The sequence below is a fragment of the Myxine glutinosa genome, chromosome 1 (assembly GCF_964187855.1).
Source record: "Myxine glutinosa chromosome 1, kmMyxGlut1.1, whole genome shotgun sequence".
NCBI classification, from domain to species: Eukaryota; Metazoa; Chordata; class Myxini; order Myxiniformes; family Myxinidae; genus Myxine; species Myxine glutinosa.
The window spans coordinates 321928979-321955087 of record NC_136261.1 but is presented as its reverse complement, the minus strand read 5'-3'; the positions used below and the strand labels follow the sequence as shown (position 1 = coordinate 321955087).

Here is a 26109-nt window from a genome sequence, read left to right as displayed (position 1 = left end):
ACATTGCCGGCGGTGTCATGTTGGGCGGTGTATGATACACCATGACGCGATTTTAAAAAATATATCTCTGCATTTTCCCGCGTGTGTGGATTGTTCTCAATTATTGCTGACACCGAGTCTAAAAGTAAAACCATCGATAAAAATGAAATCATATGGTGAGTTAGATTGGAGATAAAGGCGTGAGAGAGACTCAATGGCCTTGAAGTTACAGGCCTTTGAGAATTCATTTCGTTCTATAAACGGCAACTTTCATTGGATTTTCTTCCCGTTTTTTTTCAACCGAGTCTAAAACTATGTTAGCGACTGTGAAAAATGAAATGATTTATCGAATTTGATTTGAAATAAAACTGGGGGAGAGCAAGACACCACGGGCCTACAAAACAGGACTCAAAGCTATGCGAGTTAATAAAATGGTGGATATTTGTTTATAGCCACTCCCAGAATGGGTGGAGCTATGGGTGGAGCTACTCTGCAAACCGAGTAAGCCACACCCCGGACAGACACCCAACAGATAGACAGACAGACAGACAGACAGAATCATCTACGGCTATTATAATATAGATCTAAAATTATATCCCCCCCCCTCTATTTACATGAAATGGTTTGGTCCATTCGCAAAGCCAAAGCGAACGGCTTGCGAGTACGGTGACAATCCCCCCCCTCTATTTACATGAAATGGTTTGGTCCAAAGCGAACGGCTTGCGAGTACGGTGACAATCCCCCCCCTCTATTTACATGAAATGGTTTGGTCCAAAGCGAACGGCTTGCGAGTACGGTGACAATCCCCCCCCCTCTATTTACATGAAATGGGTTGGTCCAAAGCGAACGGCTTGCGGAGTTTGGTAAAGAAATCGCCATAGCGTGCACAAACGCGCAGGAAAGCGAAAGAATCGCAAATTAGTTTTAATTAGTTTTAAAACATAGTTTAACGCCAACATAGCGCCAACAGAGTTTCCCAACGTGAAATAAATGAATACGCTCTCAAATGTGCCGTCCGAGGCAGAGTCTGTTCGCCACGTTCGGCACACGTGATAGCTCGCTGCTCTCTGATTGGTTGAATCGTTTTTTGGACATAGCTCGGTAACTACTTCTCCGATTAATATGAAACCTTGAAAAGGCACATCCTCGGGTCCCCAGCAATATACCTGGCAAGTTTCAAGTATATCGGACCCGTGGTTGTCGAGAAACAGCGGTCACAGACAAACACACAGACACACAGACATTCACACAGAGATTACTGGAATTATAGATAGATGGATTGAAAGTGAGCGAATAGACAGATCAAATTGATGGACTGAGTGGATTGAAACTCGGGCAGAATGTAGATAGAGAAAGATTGCTGGAATAAACTGAGTTGTTTGAAGTGGCCAGGTGTATGAGGTGTTGCATCTCATGTTGGACACATGTTGGACACATCTCTGCTCTGCGGGGAAAAATGGCCTCAAAATGTGGTTCTTCTTTCTTCTTCATCTCATGTTGGACACGCATATGAGGGACATATGAGGTCTCTTCATGCTGTAGATGAATGTTCCATATTCATACTTTGGTAATAATTCTCTGTATCGGAAAAGGTCTAACATTTTTGAGTATATCTTACATTCAAAAGGGGATGCTATTAGCTTTCCCATCTGCTCACGCTCACTTGATTTGAAGATCTCACATCCCATCTGTAGTCCTATGTGGATATTAATGATCTCACAGTGTTACTGTATTTGAAAAAGGTCGGCCCTTGGGCGAGTTTAATACTTCAAAATTGTCTGAACTATTTATCTACTATCTACTGATATATGCTTCAAAAGCTCACCATCCAAAATACGCCTTAAATTTTATACCTATACAAATATGTAGTACCTATAAAGATGCATTCAATACTAAAATTTACTTAGCAGTCACAGATCAATCTCTGAAAACAACTACAGTGTATCTTTCATTTTACATTCCTGAAAGGTCAAATCAGCAATCCACATCCAAAAAAAGTGACTTCTCTCACCTTTCTCATGAACAAGTCCCAAACCTCAGTGATGATCTTTCCTTTTGGATTGGATTTCTTGCCATATTCTTCCTTCAGGTGTTGGCTTGCTTCTGCTTTTACAATGTCCTCTGCCTACAAACGAGTAGTAAAGTACAGCTTACTTCCAGTTGGACTTTATTTCAAAAGTTTTGTTTTAAAACAATTCAACATCATTTCCAACTTCTGCTACTTGAGAGAATGCAGCACTCAATAACCCCCCCACCCCCATATATATATATATATATATATCTGTGCAGTGTCTGTGTTGTGTTGTGTTGTGTTGTGTTGTCACTCAACTACTCCCTCAAACTTTTGTGAAATCCTACCAAACTTCTGGTATGCACCTATCTCTCCCGTCGGTATGTCCTAAGGGTAGTTTTTTTTTTAAATCTTCCCAATATATATATACTAGCGGGGTCACCCGTGGGAATCCCACGGGCATGGATGTGTGTGACATTTCGACATATTGAGTTAGATGCTGCACCTGCACATTCAGTTATATAAAATGGTTACTGGCAATAATTGATCACATCCACAAATGATGTAATCCACACAATTTATGTACTTTACATAACGTTAATAGGAATACATACATGCCCGTGTAGATGGGAAATACAGTTTGTTTGAAAGAAATCACAAATATCAGAAGAAAGTTTTAAAAATTTAGAACTATTCTCACTCAGAGTTAAACAACACCGTAATATTATGCGGTTGCTTCAACGTTTTCGTTGAATTATATGTCATCATTGTGAGATTTTTTTGGAATTTTTTTTTTTGAAATGAGATTTTTAGGCAAAACGGCAAAAAAGCAACAGAACAGCTGTGAAACAACATCAAAACAGCAGTGAAAAAGCATCAAAACAACAGTGGAAAGCGTCAAAACAGCAGTGAAAAAGCATCAAAACAGCTGAAAAAGCATCAAAACAGCAGTGAAAAAGCATCAAAACAGCAGTGAAAAAGCATCAGAACAGCTGTGAAAAAACAGCACTGAAAAAGCATCAAAACAGCAGTGAAAAAGCATCAAAACAGCAGTAAAAAGCATCAAAACAGCAACAATAGTCCGGTTATTTTTCAATCACCGCAACTAAATGTGTCGGAGTAATTAACTATTTTCCTTCGTGACCTCCTTTTGTTGCCTGAATGGTGTCACTGCAGGACCTCCGGGTAAACAACATTACGGGTGAAGATTCCACTGCGGCCATCAATTTTTCCCTGTTGGCCATTACTGACTACCTTTACCTTGACATCCTCAAATCGTTTAGCACGCGACAATGCAACATATAATTGGCCATGGCTGAAGACGGGTTCTGGTAGGTAAATCCCAACTTTGTGTAATGTTTGACCTTGACTCTTGTTTATTGAGAAAGAGAATGCCACACGAACTGGAAATTGATGGCGTTTGAGTACGAATGGTAGTGTTGTATCGGAAGGTGCAATACTAATCCTGGGTAAAAATGTGCGTGTTCCTTTGTGACTGCCAGAAATTATTTCTCCATCTATTATGTTTGGCAACAATCTTTTAACAACCAATCTTGCACCATTGCACAGTCCCTGTTTCGGATCAAAGTTACGGAGTAACATGATGACAGCACCATCTTTGAGACGAAGTTTGTGCAATGGCATTCCAGAAGGAGTTAATTGATTTAGGAATTCCATAGGATAATTTAGTGCCTCTTCAGGGTCATCACAGACAATGGAATCAGCGCTGAAGTACGTCTTTTCTTCCCCAGGAAATGCATCCAGTATCTCATCGTTGATCACAAATGTGGATTCATTCTTTGGACACAACACGGCTCGTTGTGCCAGCGCATCATAGTTTGAATGGATTTCGTTCAAATTACCAAAAACAGCCTCTGCTAAAGACATGTTGTCTTCTACACAGATACGATCAGGCAGTCGTATTAAATCTGAGTCAGGAATTGTTTCCACAGTCCCATTTCCAACCGACAGTAACCATTTTGAGAATTCTTCGTCATCATTAGCTCTCATGTTTGATTTTAAGTTCAGCAGTTTGAACTTTGGCCACAACTTGCTACGCTTGATGCATGTGGCGATGATTGCTGCAGGTGCAGCGCGAGGTACAACGGGCAAAACCTGCCTGAAGTCCCCACCAAGAAGTAAGACCTTTCCACCAAAAGGAATGTTGTTGCTGGTTACATCCCGGAGACATCGATCAACAGCCGCTAAAGCATATGCTGGAGCCATAGGTGCTTCATCCCAAATGAATAGGTTGGCCTTCCTTAGAGTATCTGCATCTTTACTCGTAGGTGATATGTTGCATGTGGAGTTTTCCAAAATGGGCACTGGCAATTTAAATCGATGGTGCGATGTACGGCCCCCTGCTAGCAATGTTGCTGCAATGCCCGAGTACGCCATTGGAAGAACCAAACGACACTGGCCTTGCAAGATGTGCAGAAGCGTATTATAGAGAAAGGTCTTGCCACTTCCGCTCGGTCCATCAACGAAAAACAACCGGTTGCCTGTGTACTGGTCCCTACAATGAACGGCCTGTAGGACCTCATCTACAATTTTGATTTGGTCATCATTTAGTAGTTGTCTGTTGTTTTCACCTTTTTCATGTTCATCTCCCGGTACATACTGATAATCATCGCTCGAAAGATCTTCAACAGTGTCTGGAGGTACTGGTAACTGAAATGCTTCCAAGGTCTGTCCATGTCTTAGGAGGAAGGACTGTATTTCTCGCAATGCCATGAAAATACTTTGTTCCAAGATATGGCCGCTGTGCACAAAATCTTCGCAAAGGTCGTTTTTATATTTTTCCCACAGTGCCGACGTGTCTGTTGGTGTGCAGAATATGCATAGGGTTGCAAAAAGAGATCTCAATTGTTGTGGCATGGCAAAGATAACTCCATCAGCTAAGGACCTGTCCCATTCTGTATCATCTTCTGTTAAATGTAATTTCCTGGCTGCATCCTTGTATGTTTCACAAACTGCTCCATCTACGGTTCTGAGATCTTCAAATGATGTTTTACCAGGGCAGTGCAGCAGGAGTACACGAAGATGAAAGCGCTCAATGTCCATAGGGCTTGCCGAAACCATGCGTCCGATAACCTTGTTGCCGCCCCGGCGTCGAAGTTTCCATGTCTTTTGTCCATCTTCAAATACGTAATATTTTGGAATGTCATGGTACAGATAACTTCGTGCCTCAGGGTCTCTCTGGTTTAACTGAAACCAAGCTGTAAGTGTTGTACCCCTATGTCGTACAATGGCTTCTTCCTCGTTACCATCCCTGAACACAACAGTCTGCAATTCAGGTAAGTGTACCGCAAGTCTGGTGATGGAATGGGACTGTTTGTGCATTTCAAATTCCATCAATCTCCATGCTGCCTCTGGGGCACTGACATATCTACAGTCCAAATAGGTCTTTATTTCGTCCACCTCCACTCTCCCGCGCTCTCGAATTTCGATGCTGGCACAGTCATGTCCCTTGTACACATATTTAAATAAGTACTTTATACTCTTTATGCTTGCGCAAACCTCAATGTTGATGTGTGCTCTGTACTTCTTCAGTAAATAAGCATTGAATGGGACGACATATTGGCAATCAACATCGGTTCCATGAACGGTTATGGTGGGTCCATTTGGGGGACGCTTGTAAAGGGCATAGCCATCTATGCTCGCAAGTGTCTCTGCAGCATACGCTTTTGGAAAGCCTTTACTGCACACTCCATCTTTCACACAAATCGAATGGCGATTTAAATTGCCACACGGACCATGTATCATGTGAGACTTCACCAAGGAATGGATCTCTGGTGACTCATTTGAATTAGGAATTTGTGCGGAAACAATTCTGTCAATGTCTTCAGCGGTACAAATTTTATCTTCTTGGCACAGCATGAGTAATATGTGGGCATGCGGTAGGCCACGCTTCTGATACTCGACGACGTAGAGAAATGCACGTACTTTGCCCAACACGTGCTTCTTCGTTATATCGTCGATTAACTCTTTTAATTTCAGATGAAACACGCGTGCCACTAAATCTGGTCTGCCTTCAGCTCGTTGGTGTTGGCCGATGTTTTCTTGTATCTCTGTCCATTTTGGATTACACGTGAACGTGATGTAAAGATCTGGTTTTCCGAATTTGCGAACAATGGCCATAGCATCTTGGTAGTTCTGCTGCATAGCTCTGGGACTCCCTGCAAAACTCGACGGCAAAATGACGATACGACCGACAGGACGTTGGTTATCAGCAGCAACGTTCTGGACGTGGTCCAGTAGTCCTCTGTATTCCATGGCTCTAAGGGTTTCCTGATTTTGTTTGAAGTATTGCAGTCGATTTGCTTCTGCCTTGCAATAACCGTCGACAACATACTGCTGGAACAATTTCCCCGAAGAATGGATAGTGCTGAATTCATTTCGAATAGCCAGTCGGTAGGCATAGAATTCACGATGAGTTACCTTGTTTCGAACCGCAGTCTGTCGCTGGTGAGGCATGTTTATCATCCATCCAGGCTCGCCATGTGGAAAGAGAATGGGATATGTCATGGGATCAATGTGAGAGGAAAGTGGAGAGAGATTGTGTAAGCCCTGGTCATGCAAATGAACCTGGAAATCCCTGTTTGCAGGTGGTTCACCATCTTGTCCACTAACGAAGACAGCAGCAATTTCATCAGCAGTTGGTATGTTGTAACGTCTTTGGTCGTCTGCACACAGTCGACGAAAATGCATTTCCAAGGTAGAAGGGAGGCGATCTTCAAGGACAGCTTTCCTGATTTCTTCCTGTTCACGCTCGAACATAGTCTTGTAACATGTGACATAAGGATTAACGTCAGATAGTATGTTGTGCAGTTCTGCCATCAATTCTTGCAAACATCTGTGATTCTCAGGTCGATTCATACGTTCCTTTGTAGCTTGAGCTGTATCCAAAATAAATAATTGTGCAAATTGTGCTTGTTCATGTACATGTGATGGATGTAATGGACCACAGCGATGGTAAATTTGACCGTGGATTTTGAAACAGTATGGTCCATTTCCTGGAGGAGATGAGATCTGAGCACCCATTGATGCAAAAGCTAATGCCGAATTGTAATTCCGGATATTGTCTCGGAAGTTGCGACATTTTCCATCGTCACCCTGATAAAGTTGTTGCAGTCGAGCAGGTACGGCAAATAGGGGAGGCAATTTAACTTTTCCCTTGGAACAACACAGTGTAAATCCATCCCCTTGTCCTGTTGATTCATTTGTGAAATGGTGTGCAGAACAGTACACACATGGTGACGTCATTGGACCGCATTTATGCTCTTGAACAATATTATCGGATACTTCGGCCGGATCCATTATGGCTGCGGTTGTATATGTTTGCTGAGCACTCCAACGTCTTTGTTGCTCAGCATGCCGTGCGAGTCTGTGTTGGCGTTCATCGACGGTCTCGTTCTCGCACCTCATCGTTGTTGCAGCAGCATCCTGTGCGAGTCTGTGTTCACGTTCGTCGAGGGTCTCGTTCTCCCTCCTCATCGTTGTTGCAGCAGCATCCTGTGCGAGTCTGTGTTCACGTTCGTCGAGGGTCTCGTTCTCCCTCCTCATCGTTGTTGCAGCAGCATCCTGTGCGAGTCTGTGTTCACGTTCGTCGAGGGTCTCGTTCTCCCTCCTCATCGTTGTTGCAGCAGCATCCTGTGCGAGTCTGTGTTCACGTTCGTCGAGGGTCTCGTTCTCCCTCCTCATCGTTGTTGCAGCAGCATCCTGTGCGAGTCGGTGTTCACGTTCCTCAACTGTCTCGTTCTCCTGTCTCATTCGTTTTCTTGCTGCAACCTGTTCAAGTCTGCATTGACGTTCGTCGACGGACTCGTTCTCCCGTCTCATTCGTTTTCTGGCTGCATCCTGTTCAAGTCTGCATTGACGTTCGACGACGGACTCGTTCGCCCTTCTCATTCGTTTTCTAGCTGCATCCTGTTCAGGTCTGCGTTCTTCATCCATTTTGGAAATGGAAGTTTCCACGCACCGCATGAATTGTCACGATCCTCAATAGGAAGTGTCTCATAATTATCAAATGACAAATGGCAAGTAAATTACATTGTGAAAATTTAATATTTCAAATAGACCTATTTAAAGTGTATGCGCAAATAACTAATAAATAAAAAAACGAAGAAATATGTCTCGGTAATTTCCTGAACTCGGTAATTTCTCGGTAATTTTACTTCCGGCTAAAAATGTTGAATGAAATAAAAACGAAGAAATATATGTCGTTTTGTGACGACTGTCACCAAAGGTAAACGGTGAATTCACTCGGTTTATTCGGTTCGGCTCGGTTTAAAGAAAAAGCGATAATGTCGAAATGTTGACGTCTGTGTCATGTTGGGCGGTGTATGATACTTGTTGGCTGTTGGGCGGTGATATGGTGTATTTTTAAAAATATATCTCTGCGTTTTCCCGCGTTGCTGACACCGAGTCTAAAACCATGATGGTGAGTTATATTGGAGATAAAGGCGTGAGAGAGACTCAATGGCCTTGAAGTTACAGGCATTTGAGAATTCATTTCGTTCTATAAACGGCAACTTTCATCGGATTTTCTTCTCGTTTATTTTCAACCGAGTCTAAAACTATGTTAGCGACTGTGAAAAATGAAATGATATATCGAATTTAAAATAGATATCGACACATTGCCGTCGGTGTCATGTTGGGCGGTGTATGATACACCATGACGCGATTTTAAAAAATATATCTCTGCATTTTCCCGCGTGTGTGGAATGTTTGTGGAAAATTAAAGATTTCAAATAAACCTATTTAAAGTGTATGCGCACATAACTAATAAAAAAAACGAAGAAATATCTCTCGGTAATTTCCTGAAACATATTTTACTTCCGGCTAATATGTTGAATGAAATAAAAACGAAGAAATATATGTCGGCATCATTGTTGACGTTTTTGTGACGACTATCATCAAACGAAATAGTAATATATCATAACGGAAAAGCAAAAGCGAATTTTTAATATATATCGACACATTGCCGGCGGTGTCATGTTGGGCGGTGTATGATACACCATGACGCGATTTTAAAAAATATATCTCTGCATTTTCCCGCGTGTGTGGATTGTTCTCAATTATTGCTGACACCGAGTCTAAAAGTAAAACCATCGATAAAAATGAAATCATATGGTGAGTTAGATTGGAGATAAAGGCGTGAGAGAGACTCAATGGCCTTGAAGTTACAGGCCTTTGAGAATTCATTTCGTTCTATAAACGGCAACTTTCATTGGATTTTCTTCCCGTTTTTTTTCAACCGAGTCTAAAACTATGTTAGCGACTGTGAAAAATGAAATGATTTATCGAATTTGATTTGAAATAAAACTGGGGGAGAGCAAGACACCACGGGCCTACAAAACAGGACTCAAAGCTATGCGAGTTAATAAAATGGTGGATATTTGTTTATAGCCACTCCCAGAATGGGTGGAGCTATGGGTGGAGCTACTCTGCAAACCGAGTAAGCCACACCCCGGACAGACACCCAACAGATAGACAGACAGACAGACAGACAGAATCATCTACGGCTATTATAATATAGATATTTTGGGGAATTATTTTGGGAATTTTTTTTTTCAACTTCAATTGTTTATAAAATGTAATATCACGTATATTACAAATACATTTGTGCATGATGATTGCTTGAATTATGATTGGTGTAAACCATGACAAAACAGCAACTCAGGTACAGTCATTTATCTGTATATCTACATATCTGGGCATTGTCTGTGTTGTCACTGAACTACTCCCTGAAACTTTCGGTTCCGTGGTTGTGAAGTGTTTTTAATAACGTGGAGGTGAGGTGTTTTTAATAACGTGGAGGTGAGGTGTTTTAAATTAGTTGGTAATAAGGTGTTTTAAATTACATGGTGGTGAGGTGTTTTAAATTACATGGTGGTGAGGTGTTTTTAATTACGTGGTGGTGAGGTGTTTTAAATTAGGTGGGGTGAGGTGTTTTTAATTACATGGTGATGAGGTGTTTTAAATTACATGGGGGTGAGGTGTTTTAAATTACATGGTGGTGAGGTGTTTTAAATTACATGGTGGTGAGGTGTTTTAAATTACATGGTGGTGAGGTGTTTTAAATTACATGGGGGTGAGGTGTTTTTAATTACATGGGGGTGAGGTGTTTTTAATTACATGGGGGTGAGGTGTTTTTAATTACGTGGTGGTGAGGTGTTTTTAATTACGTGGTGGTGAGGTGTTTTAAATTAGGTGGGGTGAGGTGTTTTTAATTACATGGTGATGAGGTGTTTTAAACTACATGGTAATGAGGTGTTTTTAATTACATGGTGGTGAGGTGTTTTAAATTACATGGTGATGAGGTGTTTTAAATTACATGGTAATGAGGTGTTTTTAATTACATGGTGGTCAGGTGTTTTAAATTACATGGTGGTGAGGTGTTTTTAATTACATGGGGGTGAGGTGTTTTAAATTACATGGGGGTGAGGTGTTTTTAATTACGTGGTGGTGAGGTGTTTTTAATTACATGGTGGTGAGGTGTTTTAAATTACATGGTGGTGAGGTGTTTTTAATTACATGGTGATTAGGTGTTTTAAACTACATGGTAATGAGGTGTTTTTAATTACATGGTGGTGAGGTGTTTTTAATTACATGGGGGTGAGGTGTTTTAAATTACATGGGGGTGAGGTGTTTTTAATTACGTGGTGGTGAGGTGTTTTAAATTACGTGGTGGTGAGGTGTTTTAAATTACATGGGGGTGAGGTGTTTTTAATTACATGGTGGTGAGGTGTTTTTAATTACATGGTGATAAGGTGTTTTAAATTACATGGTAATGAGGTGTTTTTAATTACATGGTGGTGAGGTGTTTTAAATTAGGTGGGGTGAGGTATTTTAAATTACGTGGTGGTGAAGTGTTTTAAATTACATGGTGGTGAGGTGTTTTAAATTACATGGTGGTGAGGTGTTTTAAATTACATGGTGGTGAGGTGTTTTTAATTACATGGTGGTGAGGTGTTTTTAATTACATGGTGGTGAGGTGTTTTAAATTACATGGTGGTGAGGTGTTTTAAATTACGTGGGGGTGAGGTGTTTTTAATTACATGGTGGTGAGGTGTTTTTAATTACATGGTGGTGAGGTGTTTTAAATTACGTGGTGATGAGGTGTAATCGTCCCAAACTTCCAGTCTGCACCTTCCCCTTCCGTATGTATGTGCTGTCGGGTTCCTTTTTGAATTTTATATATTTTTTCAATCTAAATCTTAAACCTAAATTGCTTATAAAAATGTAATATCACAAACACAACAAATACATTTGTGAAAAATAATTGTTTGTATTATGATTGGTGTAAATCATGACAACACAGCAACTCAGGTACAGTCATTATCCTCAGCTAAAATAAGCCCGTTCCTCAGTAACGACGTGTGGTGAGGCGAGCGCAGAGAGCCGAGCCTAGCTAGTATATATACATATATATAGACATATACACCCCAACTAGCCTGGACATTGTTTACGAAAAAAAACCCATCTCAAGAGCACATTGAAAAGGCCTTACCACATCGGCATACACCAAAGCAGCAACAGCAGCAGCAATCTGCGCAATCAAGATTATCAATACGATAATGAAGAACTGGGAAGGAAGAGGAAACATTTCACCAAAGGTTAAAAATACATTTCACTTTCCCCCAATTACATGGTTTTGTTAATACAAACTGAACAAATCAAAAGTTCCTCCGAAACAAATTGATAATTGGAATTGGAACAAAATTACTTTATTTCTTTTTTTACTTTCATCCCAATTTGAAGCATTCCTCTCAACACCAGATTTCATTTGTTGAACCTTTAGTTATATTTTAATACTAATTGTACCCATCGTCCACTTGAAAACATGAAGAACTTGGCTGAATGAGTTTCCTGAACTGGTTAATTTACACTAGAGTGCTGTAAACGGTGTTTACTCAGTTTATGGAGTGCGGTGGAAATTTCCAGGCAATACCAAGTGATTTGTGTCAATTGTGAATGCTTTGTGGTTATTGGAGGAAATAAAACACTCATGTTGTGGAGTCAGCCACATCAAGGGTAATCCATATATTACGTAATGCATTTTCCGGCAATTTTACAGACTCAATCGCCCTCCCACTCAACCACCCCATCCCACAGCTCCTCAACTGTGAGCCGTATACCCACCTCCTCACCCCCTCCTCTCCCTCCACCCCAATAATTGCAAATACAATACACCACCCCTTGCCCTCCCCACCCCAGCGAGAAAGGATGACACAAGAAGATTCAAGTTTATGAATATTCACCATGAATAGTCCATTTCAACACAAGGCCCACCCCCACCCTCAAGACTCTCTGCTCACCCTCACTCCTTCATTCCTCTTTTCTCCCGCCTCTGGAACAAGCTCCCTCACTCTCTTCAATCTCACTCCTCCCTCCAGGTCTTTAAAACAGCTGTTCACCACCATTTCTTATTTCCCCCCATCCAACACCTTGATCTTTTCTGCCCCCGCTAATTCATCCCAGATCCACTTTTTTTTTAAAATATCGACTTCTTTCTTTCCAGGAAGTTCTAGTAGTGTCCATGTGTTTTTTACCTCTCCCACCCCCCCTACCCCCCCTTGCCATGCCTCCTCCCCCCAAGCCCTCTCCCTCCCACAGATCTCCCTGTTCTCTGCTGTTGTGCTTGTGTGCTTCCCTCTCTCTCCCCATCTTGTCTCCCGCTCCCTTTATTGTATGTTTTGTGTGCTGGTTTTTTGTGTGATTAATGTTAGCTCTCACACGAGCCTCCATCTTGTATACCCAAAAAAAAAAAAAAAAATAGCCAAAGAATTATGAAGTTTCGACTCAGATGCAGGGAGCCACATACAGACAGGATTATAACTAGACAATATCAGGTAATAGAAACATGTTAATTGGATTATCATTTTTGTTAGATTTCCATAATGTGGATATACATACTTCTACTATGTCTACATACCGTGATAAGCAGACATTTGCTCTCTTTGTAAGCTCCAACACAGCCTATGAAGCCAATTACGATGAGCAATAATCCAACTGCAATGCAGAAGTACCCAACGTTCGCAAAATGGACATTGACTGCAGGACCCAATATCTTGTTGAAGGACGAACCATCCACTTTCACCCAGATGCCGGCCGCCAACAGAGTAAGTCCTCCAAGCTGTTGGATACAGGAGTCATGACGTCAATAAACTGTATTGTACTTTATGGAACCTTTACTCAATGTGAATACCTGTGGTACTGAAGGCAACACAAGGTAATCACAGCAACCTGCAAAAAATACAGTATCTATCTATAATTCCAGTAATCTCTGTGTGTATGTATGTATGTATGTATGTATGTATGTATGTATGTCTGTGACCGCTGTTTCTCGACAACCACGGGTCCGATATACTTTAAACTTGCCAGGTATATTGCTGGGGACCCGAGGATGTGCCTTTTCAAGGTTTCATATTAATCGGACAAGTAGTTACCGAGCTATGTCCAAAAAACGATTCAACCAATCAGAGAGCAGCGAGCTATCACGTGTGCCGAACGTGCCGAACAGACTCTGCCTCGGACGGCACATTTGAGAGCGTATTCATTTATTTCACGTTGGCAAACTATGTTGGCGTTAAACTATGTTTTAAAACTAATTAAAACTACTATCTATAATTCCACGGGTCCGATAAAAAACACCGTACTCGCAAGCCGTTCGCTTTGGACCAAACCATTTCATGTAAATAGAGGGGGGGGGGGGGATTGTCACCGTACTCGCAAGCCGTTCGCTTTGGACCAAACCATTTCATGTAAATAGAGGGGGGGGGATATAATTTTAGATATATATATAGTACGGGCATGCCCTAGTATATACTAAATACAGTGTGTGATCGCATTAGGAGAATTGTCTGTACCTTGGGAAGAGAACATGGAGGAGGTGCACAAGAGGAAGAGAGGAAAGTACAGTGAGCTGGAGGCAGAGTGCTGGGAGAAGGGTTGGCGAGTTTCTTGTCAGCCATTTGAGGTGGGGTGTAGAGGGTATGTTGGCAATTCCTTTTCTGGCTTTCTTGCTCGGTTTGGAGTGTGTGGGACAGAAAGAAGGAGAATGTGTGACAAAGTGGCCCAGGTTGCCTTGAAAGGCTCATTTTGGATTTGGAGGAAGTTTATGGAGGCACGTCGAACGGTGTAGGTTGAGGTTGTGGGGGGTGGTTCATTTCAGCCGAAAGGGGTAGTGACTGAGTGTGGAAGATAAATGGAGGTGTGTGTGTGTGTGTGTGTGTGTGTGTGTGTGTGTTGCATGAGTGGGTGTGGTTTTGAATGAATGTGTTTTTGCTTGAGTGGTGCATGTTGTAAGGCTAGGTGGTTGGTTGGTTTTTTTTTTTTTTGTTATTCTATTTTTCTTATGTGTGAGTGAGTGGGTGAGGGTATGTTTTTGTGTGAGGGTGTTTTTGTATGAGCGGGTGGATTTGTGCATGAATGGATTTTTGCATGAGTGTGTGGGGTTTTGTATGTTGAGTGGTGTATGTTGTAAAGGTAGGTGGTTGGTTGGTGTTGTGTTTTTTGTGTGTGAGTGAGTGGGTGAGTGTGTGTGTGTGATCTGGTGTGTTTTATTGGTGAGTGTTGAAAGTTATAAGATGGGTGTTTGAGTGCTCCACCATGTTTGCATGTTTGCTGCTGTGAATTCTGGGAGCAGAGGGGTTTTTGTTGTTGTAGTCTGTGGTCTCACTGGCTGGGGGTGGGGGTATGTATGCATCCAGGTGTAGTTGCTGCATGTGGAGGTGTATGTCCCCCATACTGGCCCACCTTGGCTGGCCGTATCGAGGTTGAAGGGCCAAAATGGGATGATGCTGAGGACCTCGATTGAGGACCCGGTCAGTGAGGCACACTTGTGACCAGGTGAGTTTTGAAATTGTGTATGTATATATATATATATATATATATATATATATATATATATATATGCAGTCACGTGAAAAAGTAAGTACACCCCATGTAAAGTTTTGATTTTTTTTCCAACATATTTCAACATACAGCTATTTGATCTTCATTTCAACAATATTGAAACTTCTTCCCCCCTCCACCCCCCGCCTTCCCTCCCCCTTCTCCCTCCCCTTCCCCTTGCCCCCCAACCTCCCCTTTCCCCCCCTCTAACCAGCTAACCCCTCTCCCCTCCGCTTCCCCCCCCAACCCCCCCCCCTTCCTCCCCTCCTCCCCCGCCCGGCAACGCCAGGTACTTCTGCTAGTCCAGAATAAACTAGAACAGCACTCAGTTGAGAGCATACCTCCACCTGGTGAGCCATATCACTCGATGGTGAAGAAACACTTAAAAAATTATATTAGCCGGATCTGGATCCGGATCTTCACCAAAATTGAATCGATTCTTTCTGGTCACACACACAATCTGTCCAATAAGTTTCGTCCAAATCCATTCATAACTTTTTGAGATATCCTGCTATGTGTCGTTTTTGGCCCGATCTCCCAATTGTGAAGAATCACTTAAAAGATTAAATAATTCTCATATCCGAATCCATATTCAGATCTTCACCAAAATCTAATAGATCCTTCCTTGTCAGACACCCAACCTCTCCACTAAGTTTCGTCCAAATCGGTCCACAACATTTTGAGATATCCTGCTATGTATCGTTTTTGTCCCTATCTCCCAATCAGGAGCGGATCCAACAATTTCAAGACGGGGGGGGGGGGGGGGAGGGATCCATGAAACTATAGCGCTGGGGGGGGGGGGGAAATAAAGGGGGGGGGGTCTTGGGGTCTTCCCCCAGGGAATTAAAAAAAAATTAATTGTCAGAAACGGCATTTCGTGCGTTCTTGGAAGTTTCTGCAGGGCCTTGTGTTCTTCCCTGGTCCAACAGTTCAGCAGATTCGCACTGCCTGCAGCCTCATCATGGATCGAAGGGAGGGGGGGGGGGTACGCACCCACTGCACCCCCCCCTCTGGATCCACCCCTGCCAATGGTGAAAAATAACTTTAAAATTCTAGTAGCCAGATCCGAATCCTGATCTTCACCAAAATTTAACCATCTCGTCCTTGTTACATACACTATATCTCTGCGAAATTTCGTCCAAATTCGTCCACAACTTTTTGAGGTATTTTGTTCACAAACGGACAGACAGACAGGGGTGAAAACATAACCTTCATCCACCTTTGGTGGCGGAGGTAACAAATGGTCGTGGCTACCTGCAAAATGACGAAAATTAAAAAAACATTTCTTTGTCTCATTTACATCAATAATTAAATAATTACGGTCACACCATTCTACAAACTTCTAAACTTCGATCACATTGAAGCACGCGGTGCTACGCGCGTGACTTGCTACCAAGGAGGAAGCGGCCAACGCGGTAAGTTTATAGTTCTTTGTTCCAAAGAGGTCACTGTAGCACCGGCGCGCTCCGGGCTGCGCGCCCGGTGTATATCCTGAGGCCACGCCTACCCTTCGGGCGTGGCCGCCGCCCACTTGGTGCGCGGAATGATCTCACCACGCCAGTGGGCTTTCGTGTACGCCACACGTGCCCCCCCAGAATTCCCGCGCACCTGGAGGGCCAGTTTGCAGGGCAAATGGATGACTCGGCCGAAGCGCCCTCTGGCGACTGGTGGCGTCGGGGTGCAGGGATGCCAGGTGGGATGCCCCCGGCTGTACCCGGGATGGGTGCCGGACCGGGGGGCGGCGTGCCTGCGGTGCTGGGCGGTGCCGGGGGTCCGCCCGCAGGGGGGCGGCCCCGGTGCGGGGGCCGAGCCACCGGCGGTGGGTGGTCCACGTCGAGGTGGGCCGGCTTGAGGCGGTCTATGGAGACCCGGTCAGGAGTGCCGCCGATATCCAGGGTGAAATGTTTCACCCCGTTCTCCAGCACGCGGAAAGGCCCGTCGTACGGGGGCCGCAGTGGTGTCCGGTGGGCGTCGTGCCGGACGAAGACGTACTCCGCGGTGCGAAGCTCCGGGGCGACGTGTGTAGGAGGGTGCCCGTGGTGCGCCGTCGGCACCGGGGCGAACCTCCGGGTGGTCTCCTGCAGCGCAGAACGCTCCTGCGCCGCGGACCAAGGTGCCATGGGGTCGGGGAGGAACTCGCCCGGCACCCGCAGCGGTTGTCCAAAGACCAACTCTGCCGCGGATGCACGCAGGTCCTCCTTGGGCGCCCTCCGGAGGCCCAGCAGGACCCAGGGGAGCCTGTCGACCCAGCCGCCGTCGCGGAGGGTGGCCCGGAGCGCGGCCTTCAACGAGTGGTGGAATCGCTCGCACAGGCCGTTGGCCTGGGGGTGGTAGGCTGGGGTTTGGTGCAGCTGGACCCCGAGCCCCCGCGCGACCGCGGCCCAGAGCTCCGAGGTGAACTGGGGGCCGCGGTCGGACGAGATGTCCGAGGGGGCGCCGAACCGGGCGACCCAGGTGGCGATGAACGCCTGCGCGACGTCTGACGCCGTCGTCGCCGCCAAAGGCACGGCCTCCGGCCACCGGGTGGTGCGGTCCACCATGGTAAGGACATGGGTGATTACCCCACGAGGGGGGCAGAGGTCCCACTAGGTCCACGTGCACGTGGTCGAACCGCCGTTCCGGCACCGTAAACGGGGCCAAGGGGGCCTGGGTGTGCCGGTGCACCTTCGCGCGCTAGCACGCGAGGCACGTCCTGGTCCAGCCGCGGACGGCCTTCCGGAGGCCATGCCAGACAAACTTGTCGGCGACCAACCTCTGGGAGGCCTTCGCGCCCGGGTGGGACAGGCCGTGGATGGCGTCAAAAACCTGGCGCTGCCAGCCTGCGGGCGGGCACGATGCCGCCCGAGGGAGACGTCGCAAACGAGGGCCGTGCCCGCGCCGTCGAAGGGCACCTCGGTGACGCGGAGGCCCGTGACGGCGGTCCGCAGGGCCTGGACCCCGGGGTCGGCGGCCTGGGCCGCCGCCATCCGGGTTATAGTCGATGCCAAGGTGGACTGCGTGGGCGACGGCCCGGGAAAGGCAGTCGGCCACCGGGTTGTCCTTTCCCGCGACGTGTCGGATGTCCGTCGTGTACTCAGACACGGCCGTGAGGTGACGCTGTTGCCGGGCCGACCACGGCTCGGCGACCTTGCCCATCGTGAAAACCAGCGGCTTGTGGTCGACGAAGGCCGTGAACGCACGGCCCTCGAGCAGATGGCGGAAGTGCCTGACCGCCAGGTGAAGCCCAAGCAACTCGCGGTCGAAGGTACTGTAACGGCGTTCGGGCGGGCGAAGCTGCCGGCTGAAGAACGCCAGCGGTTGCCAAGCACCACGCACCCATTGCTCGTGCACCGCGCCCACCGCATAGTCCGAGGCGTCGGTGGTGAGGGCGATCGGTGCATCGGGCGCCGGGTGCGCGAGCATGGTGGCGTTGGCCAAGGCGAGCTTCGCGCCCGAGAACGCCGCGTCCATCTGCTCGGTCCAGGTAACGTCACCTTTACCCGGCTTCCCCCGGAGGGCCTCGTGCAAGGGGCGCAGGAGCTGGGCGATGCGGGGCAGGAACCGATGGTAAAAGTTTACCATGCCCAGGAACTCCTGGAGCCCCTTGATCGTGCGTGGGCGCGGAAACCCCTTCACTGCCTCCACCTTGGCCGGTAGGGGGACGGCCCCATGCCTGGTGACGCGGTGCCCCAAAAAGTCGATTTCAGCAACAACGAACCGGCACTTGGCGGGGTTCACGATCAGGCCGTGCTGGCCCAGACGTTCGAAGAGCGTGCAGAGGTGACGAAGGTGCTCTTCGCGGGACGCGCTGGCGACGAGGATGTCGTCCAGGTAGACGTACAAAAAATCCAAGCCGCGCAAGACGCTGTCCATGAGGCGCTGGAATGCCTGAGCCGCATTTTTCAAACCGAAGGGCTTCCGAAGAAATTCGAAAAGCCCGAACGGCGTGATGACAGCCGTCTTCGGGATGTCCTCTGGCCTGACAGGGACCTGATGGTAGCCGCGTACGAGGTCCACCTTTGAAAAGAAGGACATCCCCGCCAACCGGGCGGAGAAGTCCTGGATGTGGGGGACGGGGTAGCGGTCGGGGGTGGTGGCGTCGTTGAGGCACCGGTAGTCCCCGCATGGTCGCCATCCCCCGCCGGGCATGGGCACGATGTGGAGCGGGGACGCCCACGCGCTCTCGGAGCGCCGCATGATGCTGAGCCGCTCCAGCGTAGCGAACTCCGCTTTAGCTACGGCGAGCTTTGTCGGCTCGAGGCGGCGTGCCCGGGCGTAGACCGGTGGCCCGGCGGTGGGGATGTGATGTTCCACCCCGTGCTTTACGGTCCCCGCCGAGAAGGTGGGCCGCGTGAGGGCCGGGAAACCTGCGAGGAGGCGGGCGAATTCATCCCCTGCCGGAAGCGTACAGATGAACCTGGCCGGAATGGAACTGCTCAGCAAGCCGCTCGGCGAACCGCTCGGTGAGCCGCTCTGTGAGCTGCTCAACGAGGCGGGCAGCGCACACGTGAGCAAGCTGAACGTCTCAGCCTGGACAAGCCTTCTGCGCTTTACATCGACCAGTAATCCATTAGCACATAAGAAGTCCGTGCCGAGCAGTGCCATGGGCATGTCGGCCGTAACGAACGACCAACGGAAAACCTGACCTCTGAACCGCAGGGAGAGATAGCGTTTTCCGTACGTGCGTATAGACGTACCATTGGCCGCAAGCAGCGTGGGACCTCGGCCCGCGGTGTGCTTGTCGGACGTACCGGCAGGAATGACACTCGCCTGCACTCCGGTATCGCACAGGTAACGGCGCCCGGACAAGGTGTCCGTTATGTACAAAAGGCTGTTTGAATTGCCGACGCTCACCGTTGCCACCGAGCGCCGGCTCGCCCGTTTCCCAACCTGCCGAATGAGCACGGCGGGCGACACTGCCGAGCCTCGTGGCCGAACTTGGCGTGGAAGAAACACCAGGCGGGCAGCTGCGGCGTCGGAGGCCGCGATTTTCTTCGCGGCGGCGGCGGTGGTGGTGGGCGGGGCGTGACGGCGGACACGAGGTGCGGTGCATCGGGGAAAGCCTCGGGAGCCTCGAGAGCGGCAACCGCGCCAAGACTCGCCTGCGTGTCCAAAGCCGCGTAGTATTTGTCAGCCTCGGCAGCAAGCGCACGGGGTTCCGTTAACGCGGAACCAGCCAAAGCGAGGCGGACTCGTGCTGGCAGCTGGCGTCGAAACAATGCCTGGAATAGAGCGTTCGGGGTTTCGTCGCCCATGAGCGCCAGCATATGGTCCATACGGACCGACGGTCGTGTGTCCCCGATCTCGGGGAGGTCCAAGAGGCGATCGGCCCGTGCGTCCACCGTAAGGCCGAACGTGGCGAGGAGGAGACGCTTGACCGCCTCGTACTTGCCGTCAGCAGGTGGATCCCTTAGGACCGACATGACGCGGGTGGCCGTGCCGGGCCCGAGGGCGGCGACCACGTGGCAGTACATGGTCTCGTCCACCGTGATGCCTCGAAGTCGGAACTGGGCTTCCGCCTGCAGGAACCAAACTTCGGCTTGTGACTCCCAGAATTCGGGGAGCTTGATGGAGACCGCGTTGGTAGCCATTGTTGCGGCGGTTTCGGGTAGTCAGCGACGGCTGACTCGAATGTCGGAGGTCACCAATGAAGCACGCGGTGCTACGCGCGTGACTTGCTACCAAGGAGGAAGCGGACAACGCGGTAAGTTTATAGTTCTTTATTCCAAAGAGGTCACTGTAGCACTAGCGCGCTCCGGGCTGCGCGCCCTGTGTATATCCTGAGGCCACGCCTACCCCTCGGGCGTGGCCGCCGCCCACTTGGTGCGCGGAATGATGTCACCACGCCAGTGGGCTTTCGTGTACGCCACAACATATTCATTAATTGTGAACCCACTAATTAGTGTATCATCTGCATATTTGGCAACACTACCATTAGGGCTTGAAGTACTGTCGTCACTTGTATACAAAGAAAACAAGAAAAAGAGCAATCAGAGATTGCAAACCCTCGCCAGGATGTATGTTCAGTGGTTTTTAAGGCTTTTGTGTTAAAACAAATATGGCGGCCGACCCACGTGACCGATGACGTCATCATTTTTTTTTCTAAACTAATTTATTCCTAGATTATGCTCAAGAAATTTCATCTTGATTGGATGAAGTTTTGTACTTGTCGAATTATGACATCATAATGGAGGCACCTATGACATCATCATTAACATATTTTATTCCACATGGAGAGTTCTTTACAATGAGCCGTCTCAATTTCTTCTATTCAGCGCTTTCGAAGATATAGAGGTGCAATTTTTTTCGGTTTTTCCAAGATGGCGGCCGAACCACGTGACCTATGACGTCATAATTATCATTAAAAAATTATACCGGTGGAGTTGCACCTATGGTGAAAATTTCCTGTCAATCGCACCAACGGTTGCAGAGAAAATCATATTTATTCTGTGCGGACAAAAACAAACGGATTCAAATGCAATACCCTAATTCTAGCGAGGGTAACAAAATGGAAGAGACAACAAAACCTTGTGGTGCACCAACACTAAAAACCCTGACACGTGGTAAAATATTATCACACATCACCCGTTGTGGTCTCTGGAAGAAAACTGAATTGATCTTGAAACCCGAGGTCTGACATCTAATTTTAGTAACTTGTCAATAATGTGTCGGACAATAGTATTGCAGGGCTGGTAGGATGGCTTCGAGGAGACTCACCTTTAAGCTGTCTAGCCTGGGTTTGAATACCGACCCAGCTGTAAACTGTCATCTCGGTGTTTCACAGGTAGGGAGTGTTATTCACCAACGTGTCCCTCAGATGGAAGTTAACTGGGCGTCTTGTCTGCTAGCATTAGTTAGTGGACGTTATAGATCCCACGGTGTCTTTTGCGTGGAGTAGGCGAGATATTGCAGGCACCATGACTAAATTACAAATTCCTGCCCTAACCAGGAGAGGGCATTGCATCAGCAGCACAGCCACACCATCAGCCAACGATGCTATCCGCAGCCAATGATGCTACCCCGCAGCCAATGATGCTACCCACATCCAATGATGCTACCCACAGCCAATGATGCTATCCCGCAGCCAATGATGCTACCCCGCAGCCAATGATGCCACCCACATCCAATGATGCTACCCACAGCTAATGATGCTACCCACATCCAATGATGCTATCCCGCAGCCAATGATGCTACCCACAGCCAATGATGCTACCCACATCCAATGATGCTACCCCGCAGCCAATGATGCTACCCACAGCCAATGATGCTACCCCGCAGCCAATGATGCTATCCTACAGCCAATGATGCTACCCCACAGCCAATGATGCTACCCCGGAGCCAATGATGCTATCCTGCAGCCAATGATGCTACCCACATCCAATGATGCTACCCACAGCTAATGATGCTACCCACATCCAATGATGCTATCCCGCAGCCAATGATGCTACCCACAGCCAATGATGCTACCCACATCCAATGATGCTACCCCACATGCAATGATGCTATCCCGCAGCCAATGATGCTACCCACAGCCAATGATGCTATCCTACAGCCAATGATGCTACCCCACAGCCAATGATGCTATCCCGGAGCCAATGATGCTACCCTGCAGCCAATGATGCTACCCACATCCAATGATGCTATCCCACATCCAATGATGCCACCCCGCAGCCAATGATGCTATCCCGCAGCCAATGATGCTACCCCGCAGCCAATGATGCTACCCCGCAGCCAATGATGCTACCCCGCAGCCAATGATGCTACCCCGCAGCCAATGATGCTACCCCGCAGCCAATGATGCTACCCCGCAGCCAATGATGCTACCCCGCAGCCAATGATGCTACCCCGCAGCCAATGATGCTACCCCGCAGCCAATGATGCTACCCCGCAGCCAATGATGCTACCCCACATGCAATGATGCTATCCCGCAGCCAATGATGCTACCCACAGCCAATGATGCTATCCCACAGCCAATGATGCTACCCCACAGCCAATGATGCTACCCACAGCCAATGACGCTACCCCGCAGCCAATGATGCTACCCACAGCCAATGACGCTACCCACAGCCAATGATGCTACCCCGCAGCCAATGACGCTACCCACAGCCAATGATGCTACCCACAGCCAATTATGCTACCCCGCAGCCAATAACGCTACCCCGCAGCCAATGACGCTACCCCGCAGCCAATGACGCTACCCACAGCCAATGACGCTACCCACAGCCAATGATGCTACCCCGCAGCCAATGACGCTACCCCGCAGCCAATGACGCTACCCCGCAGCCAATGATGCTACCCACAGCCAATGATGCTACCCACAGCCAATGATGCTACCCCACAGCCAATGATGCTATCCCGGAGCCAATGATGCTACCCTGCAGCTAATGATGCTACCCACATCCAATGATGCTATCCCACATCCAATGATTCCACCCCACAGCCAATGATGCTATCCCGCAGCCAATGATGCTACCCCGTAGCCAATTATGCTGCCCTGCAGCTAATGATGCTATCCCGCAGCCAATGATGCTACCCCGTAGCCAATGATACTACCCCACAGCCAATGATGCTACCCCGCAGCCAATGATGCTACCCCGCAGCCAATGATGCTACCCCGGAGCCTTTTGCTGCATACGAACGGTGAGTCGTATTGAAGGCACTGGAGAAATCAATAAAACAAGGAGAAATTTTGCATATGCAATGCCTATATTGCTCTACTTTATGACTTGTACAGTTAGTGTAGGTCATGGTTTTTGTGTTTCAATTTAGAAATGCCTCCAAAGAAAGAGAAGTTCCATGATGATGGGGATATTAAAAATGGAATTGCTTGTTTTTGTCAAGTAAGACATATTCTGGAATCCACAAGCTCCTGAAGAAGAACCTTTTGGCCATATATGGGCACTGTGATTCAGACTAGTTTAATCGAGTTCTGTGGAGTGATGAATCAAGATCTCAACTTTGCAGTGATGCACCAGAACGTTGCCTTCGCAGATCTGATGAGTGCTTCAACCCCGAGTGCATTTCAACAACTGCGAAACATGGAGGAGGTGGAATCATAGTCTGGGGTGCATTTACATCTGCAGGTGTTGGTGAGCCAATCAGGTGTGAACAGTCAATTTCTGCCAAGAAATACCAGAAAATATCAGAGAAAGGATTACTTCCCAGCCTCCAAAAGTTCTTTCCTGGAGAGAAAAGCAAAGAATTCATGTTTCAACACTATAATGCAAAATTATTGCAAAATAATCAAGATAATCAAGCCCATATTGCACAAGCCACCAAAATGTGGTTGGAGAAAAAGTCCGTGAAACGTGTGTTCTGGCCTGGTCAGAGTCCCTCCATTGGAGGAAGACCCTCTCGTGTTTAGGCCGTTGGTTTGCAGCGAGTGCCCCGGAAGCATTGACGGAAAGAGAGTGCCAATCATATGTGTGGGAAAATTGCATGCTTGGTCAGGGTTGCCCAGATAGCTCGGATGGCAGAGCACTGGTACGGTTCACCAGCGAAATTTGTTCAACCGGAAAGAGACAGAAGGTTTCATTACATGAGGTGGTTGATCGTCCATCACTGACTGAAGGTCGGGATTGCTGCCGGGTCATAGCCTGTACCTTAGGCCTACAGGTGACCTTTTCGGGTCACCAAAATGCACTTATTCAACCCAACAGCGACAAGGAAACTAATTGCACCATGACATTTGGTAGGGACCGTAGTTCACCAAAAGTACCGTGACAGCAATTTTATACTGTACATTTTCGAGAACAGCAGCTTTTTTAATAGGTCACGTGACCACATTTATTCAACCCAAGAGCGCCAAGCCTCAAACTTGGTTCATATAATGCAATGGTTATTGCCAAACACGAAAATACCAATGACAGCAATATGTTCTCCTGTAGGCCTAATTTGACCTTGACCCACTTGAGCGACCCGGATGCGGGCAACCTACTTCCGGATTTCAATCGCTGGTCAACGTCTGTAACATGACGTACATATCCTAAAGCGATTCAACTCTCACTGGCCGTATTGAATAAGAGGAAAGAGGAAGTGGTTTGAATCAATTACCAGTGACCAATAATCAAACAAAAACATATAGCGAGTACCGTTAACCGTCAATTTTAAATGCTAACCCAAAAATATGGAAATATTATGTGGTGATACCAACAATGACGTCATCCAAAACCAATACCGACAAGCAAATCCCAACCTACTCAGTTTATCCGAATATGGTACGGACTGTATTGACAGTAGTTCCATAAGCATAAGGTTCCTGCCGCATTGATCACAGTGTATAAACTGTGTTGATCACTCCGTTTCGGATTCGCTCCCGCTATCCCCACTCCAGGGTTCACCATCACTATCAGGTGAGAGCGTGTCTATGGGCTGGTCTCGGTCGACCTCGTCCTCCACGTCTGTGTCGCATTCGTAGGGATCCTCTACAAACTCCTCAGTCTCTGGGGCAGCAGGCTTTTTCAGCTCTTCAGGCAGTACAGGTCCGAGAAACCACTGGAATGTGTAGTTGCCAGTTGCATCCACTTCCCAGCCATAGTTGGTGGGATACATTCCGGCCGTTGGATTCGCTTTCGACGCCGATTTCCACATCAAGGAGACATAGTGAGCCCTATGGAGATGCTGCAGAAGGGTTCTCCTGCACGGCGGCAGCGAAGCACAGTTCATCTTCCTCACTTGGTCAGAGAACTTTCCCGCCCCTACCATCTTGAAAGAGGCCTCTGCTCGCACCTCATCAACATATTTGGCGCTTTTATTGCCGTACACGCGGCAAACGAATCTTTCCAACCCCACGACATCCATTTCGTCATCACACAAAGACTGCAAAGCCTTGACATGCCCTTTCTCCATTATTTCAAAGGGTTTCTGTTTACCCTTTCTGTAGAACGCCGATGTGTAGTCGCATCCTGTTAGGACGTGAAAACCAACGACAGCCTCTGTTGTACCGGCTTCCCTGTCCTCCAGTACGTGTGCAATTTCGGACACGCTGATGAAGCGGCGACTGTTTACGCTTCCGTAGTCTAGCATTATGCGGTGGGGATGCTTTGCAGCGATTGGCAACAGTATCACGAAAACATCAGTGTCCGAGGAGCGCACGGTTATGTCACCTGACATCGCCGTCACGGCATGATAAGCAATTAAAGTGTCTGCCTCTTCATGTTGGCCTTGATACTGTGAGGGAACGGACACCACCAGCAACCCATTACTGTTCACCTTTAGTTCTATACAACTTCCCCCGTGGG

At 47.5% G+C, this 26109-nt stretch overlaps 1 protein-coding gene across 1 annotated transcript; it reads right to left on the bottom strand.

Moving 5' to 3' along the window:
• Window positions 1-1510: 1510 nt before the first annotated feature.
• LOC144892411 (tetraspanin-1-like) lies at window positions 1511-25136 on the bottom strand. The gene is made up of 5 exons (XM_078778997.1): window positions 25095-25136; window positions 12930-13130; window positions 11505-11579; window positions 1991-2104; window positions 1511-1573 (listed from the first exon to the last, which is right to left on the bottom strand). Exons 1-5 carry the CDS (start codon window positions 25134-25136, stop codon window positions 1511-1513), a joined length of 495 nt encoding a protein of 164 aa, XP_078635123.1.
• Between the last annotated feature and the right edge of the window lie 973 nt (window positions 25137-26109).

Bases quoted from the DNA above. Each gene is read 5' to 3' on its own strand.
- LOC144892411 (XM_078778997.1), bottom strand. From the start codon at position 25,136: ATGCGGCAGGAACCTTATGCTTATGGAACTACTGTCAATACA. The intron at 13,131-25,094 runs GTCCGTACCATA...TGTATCCAACAG, and splicing joins ATGGAACTACTGTCAATACA to CTTGGAGGACTTACTCTGTT. The intron at 1,574-1,990 runs GTGAGAGAAGTC...CAAAAATGTTAG, and splicing joins GGGACTTGTTCATGAGAAAG to ACCTTTTCCGATACAGAGAA.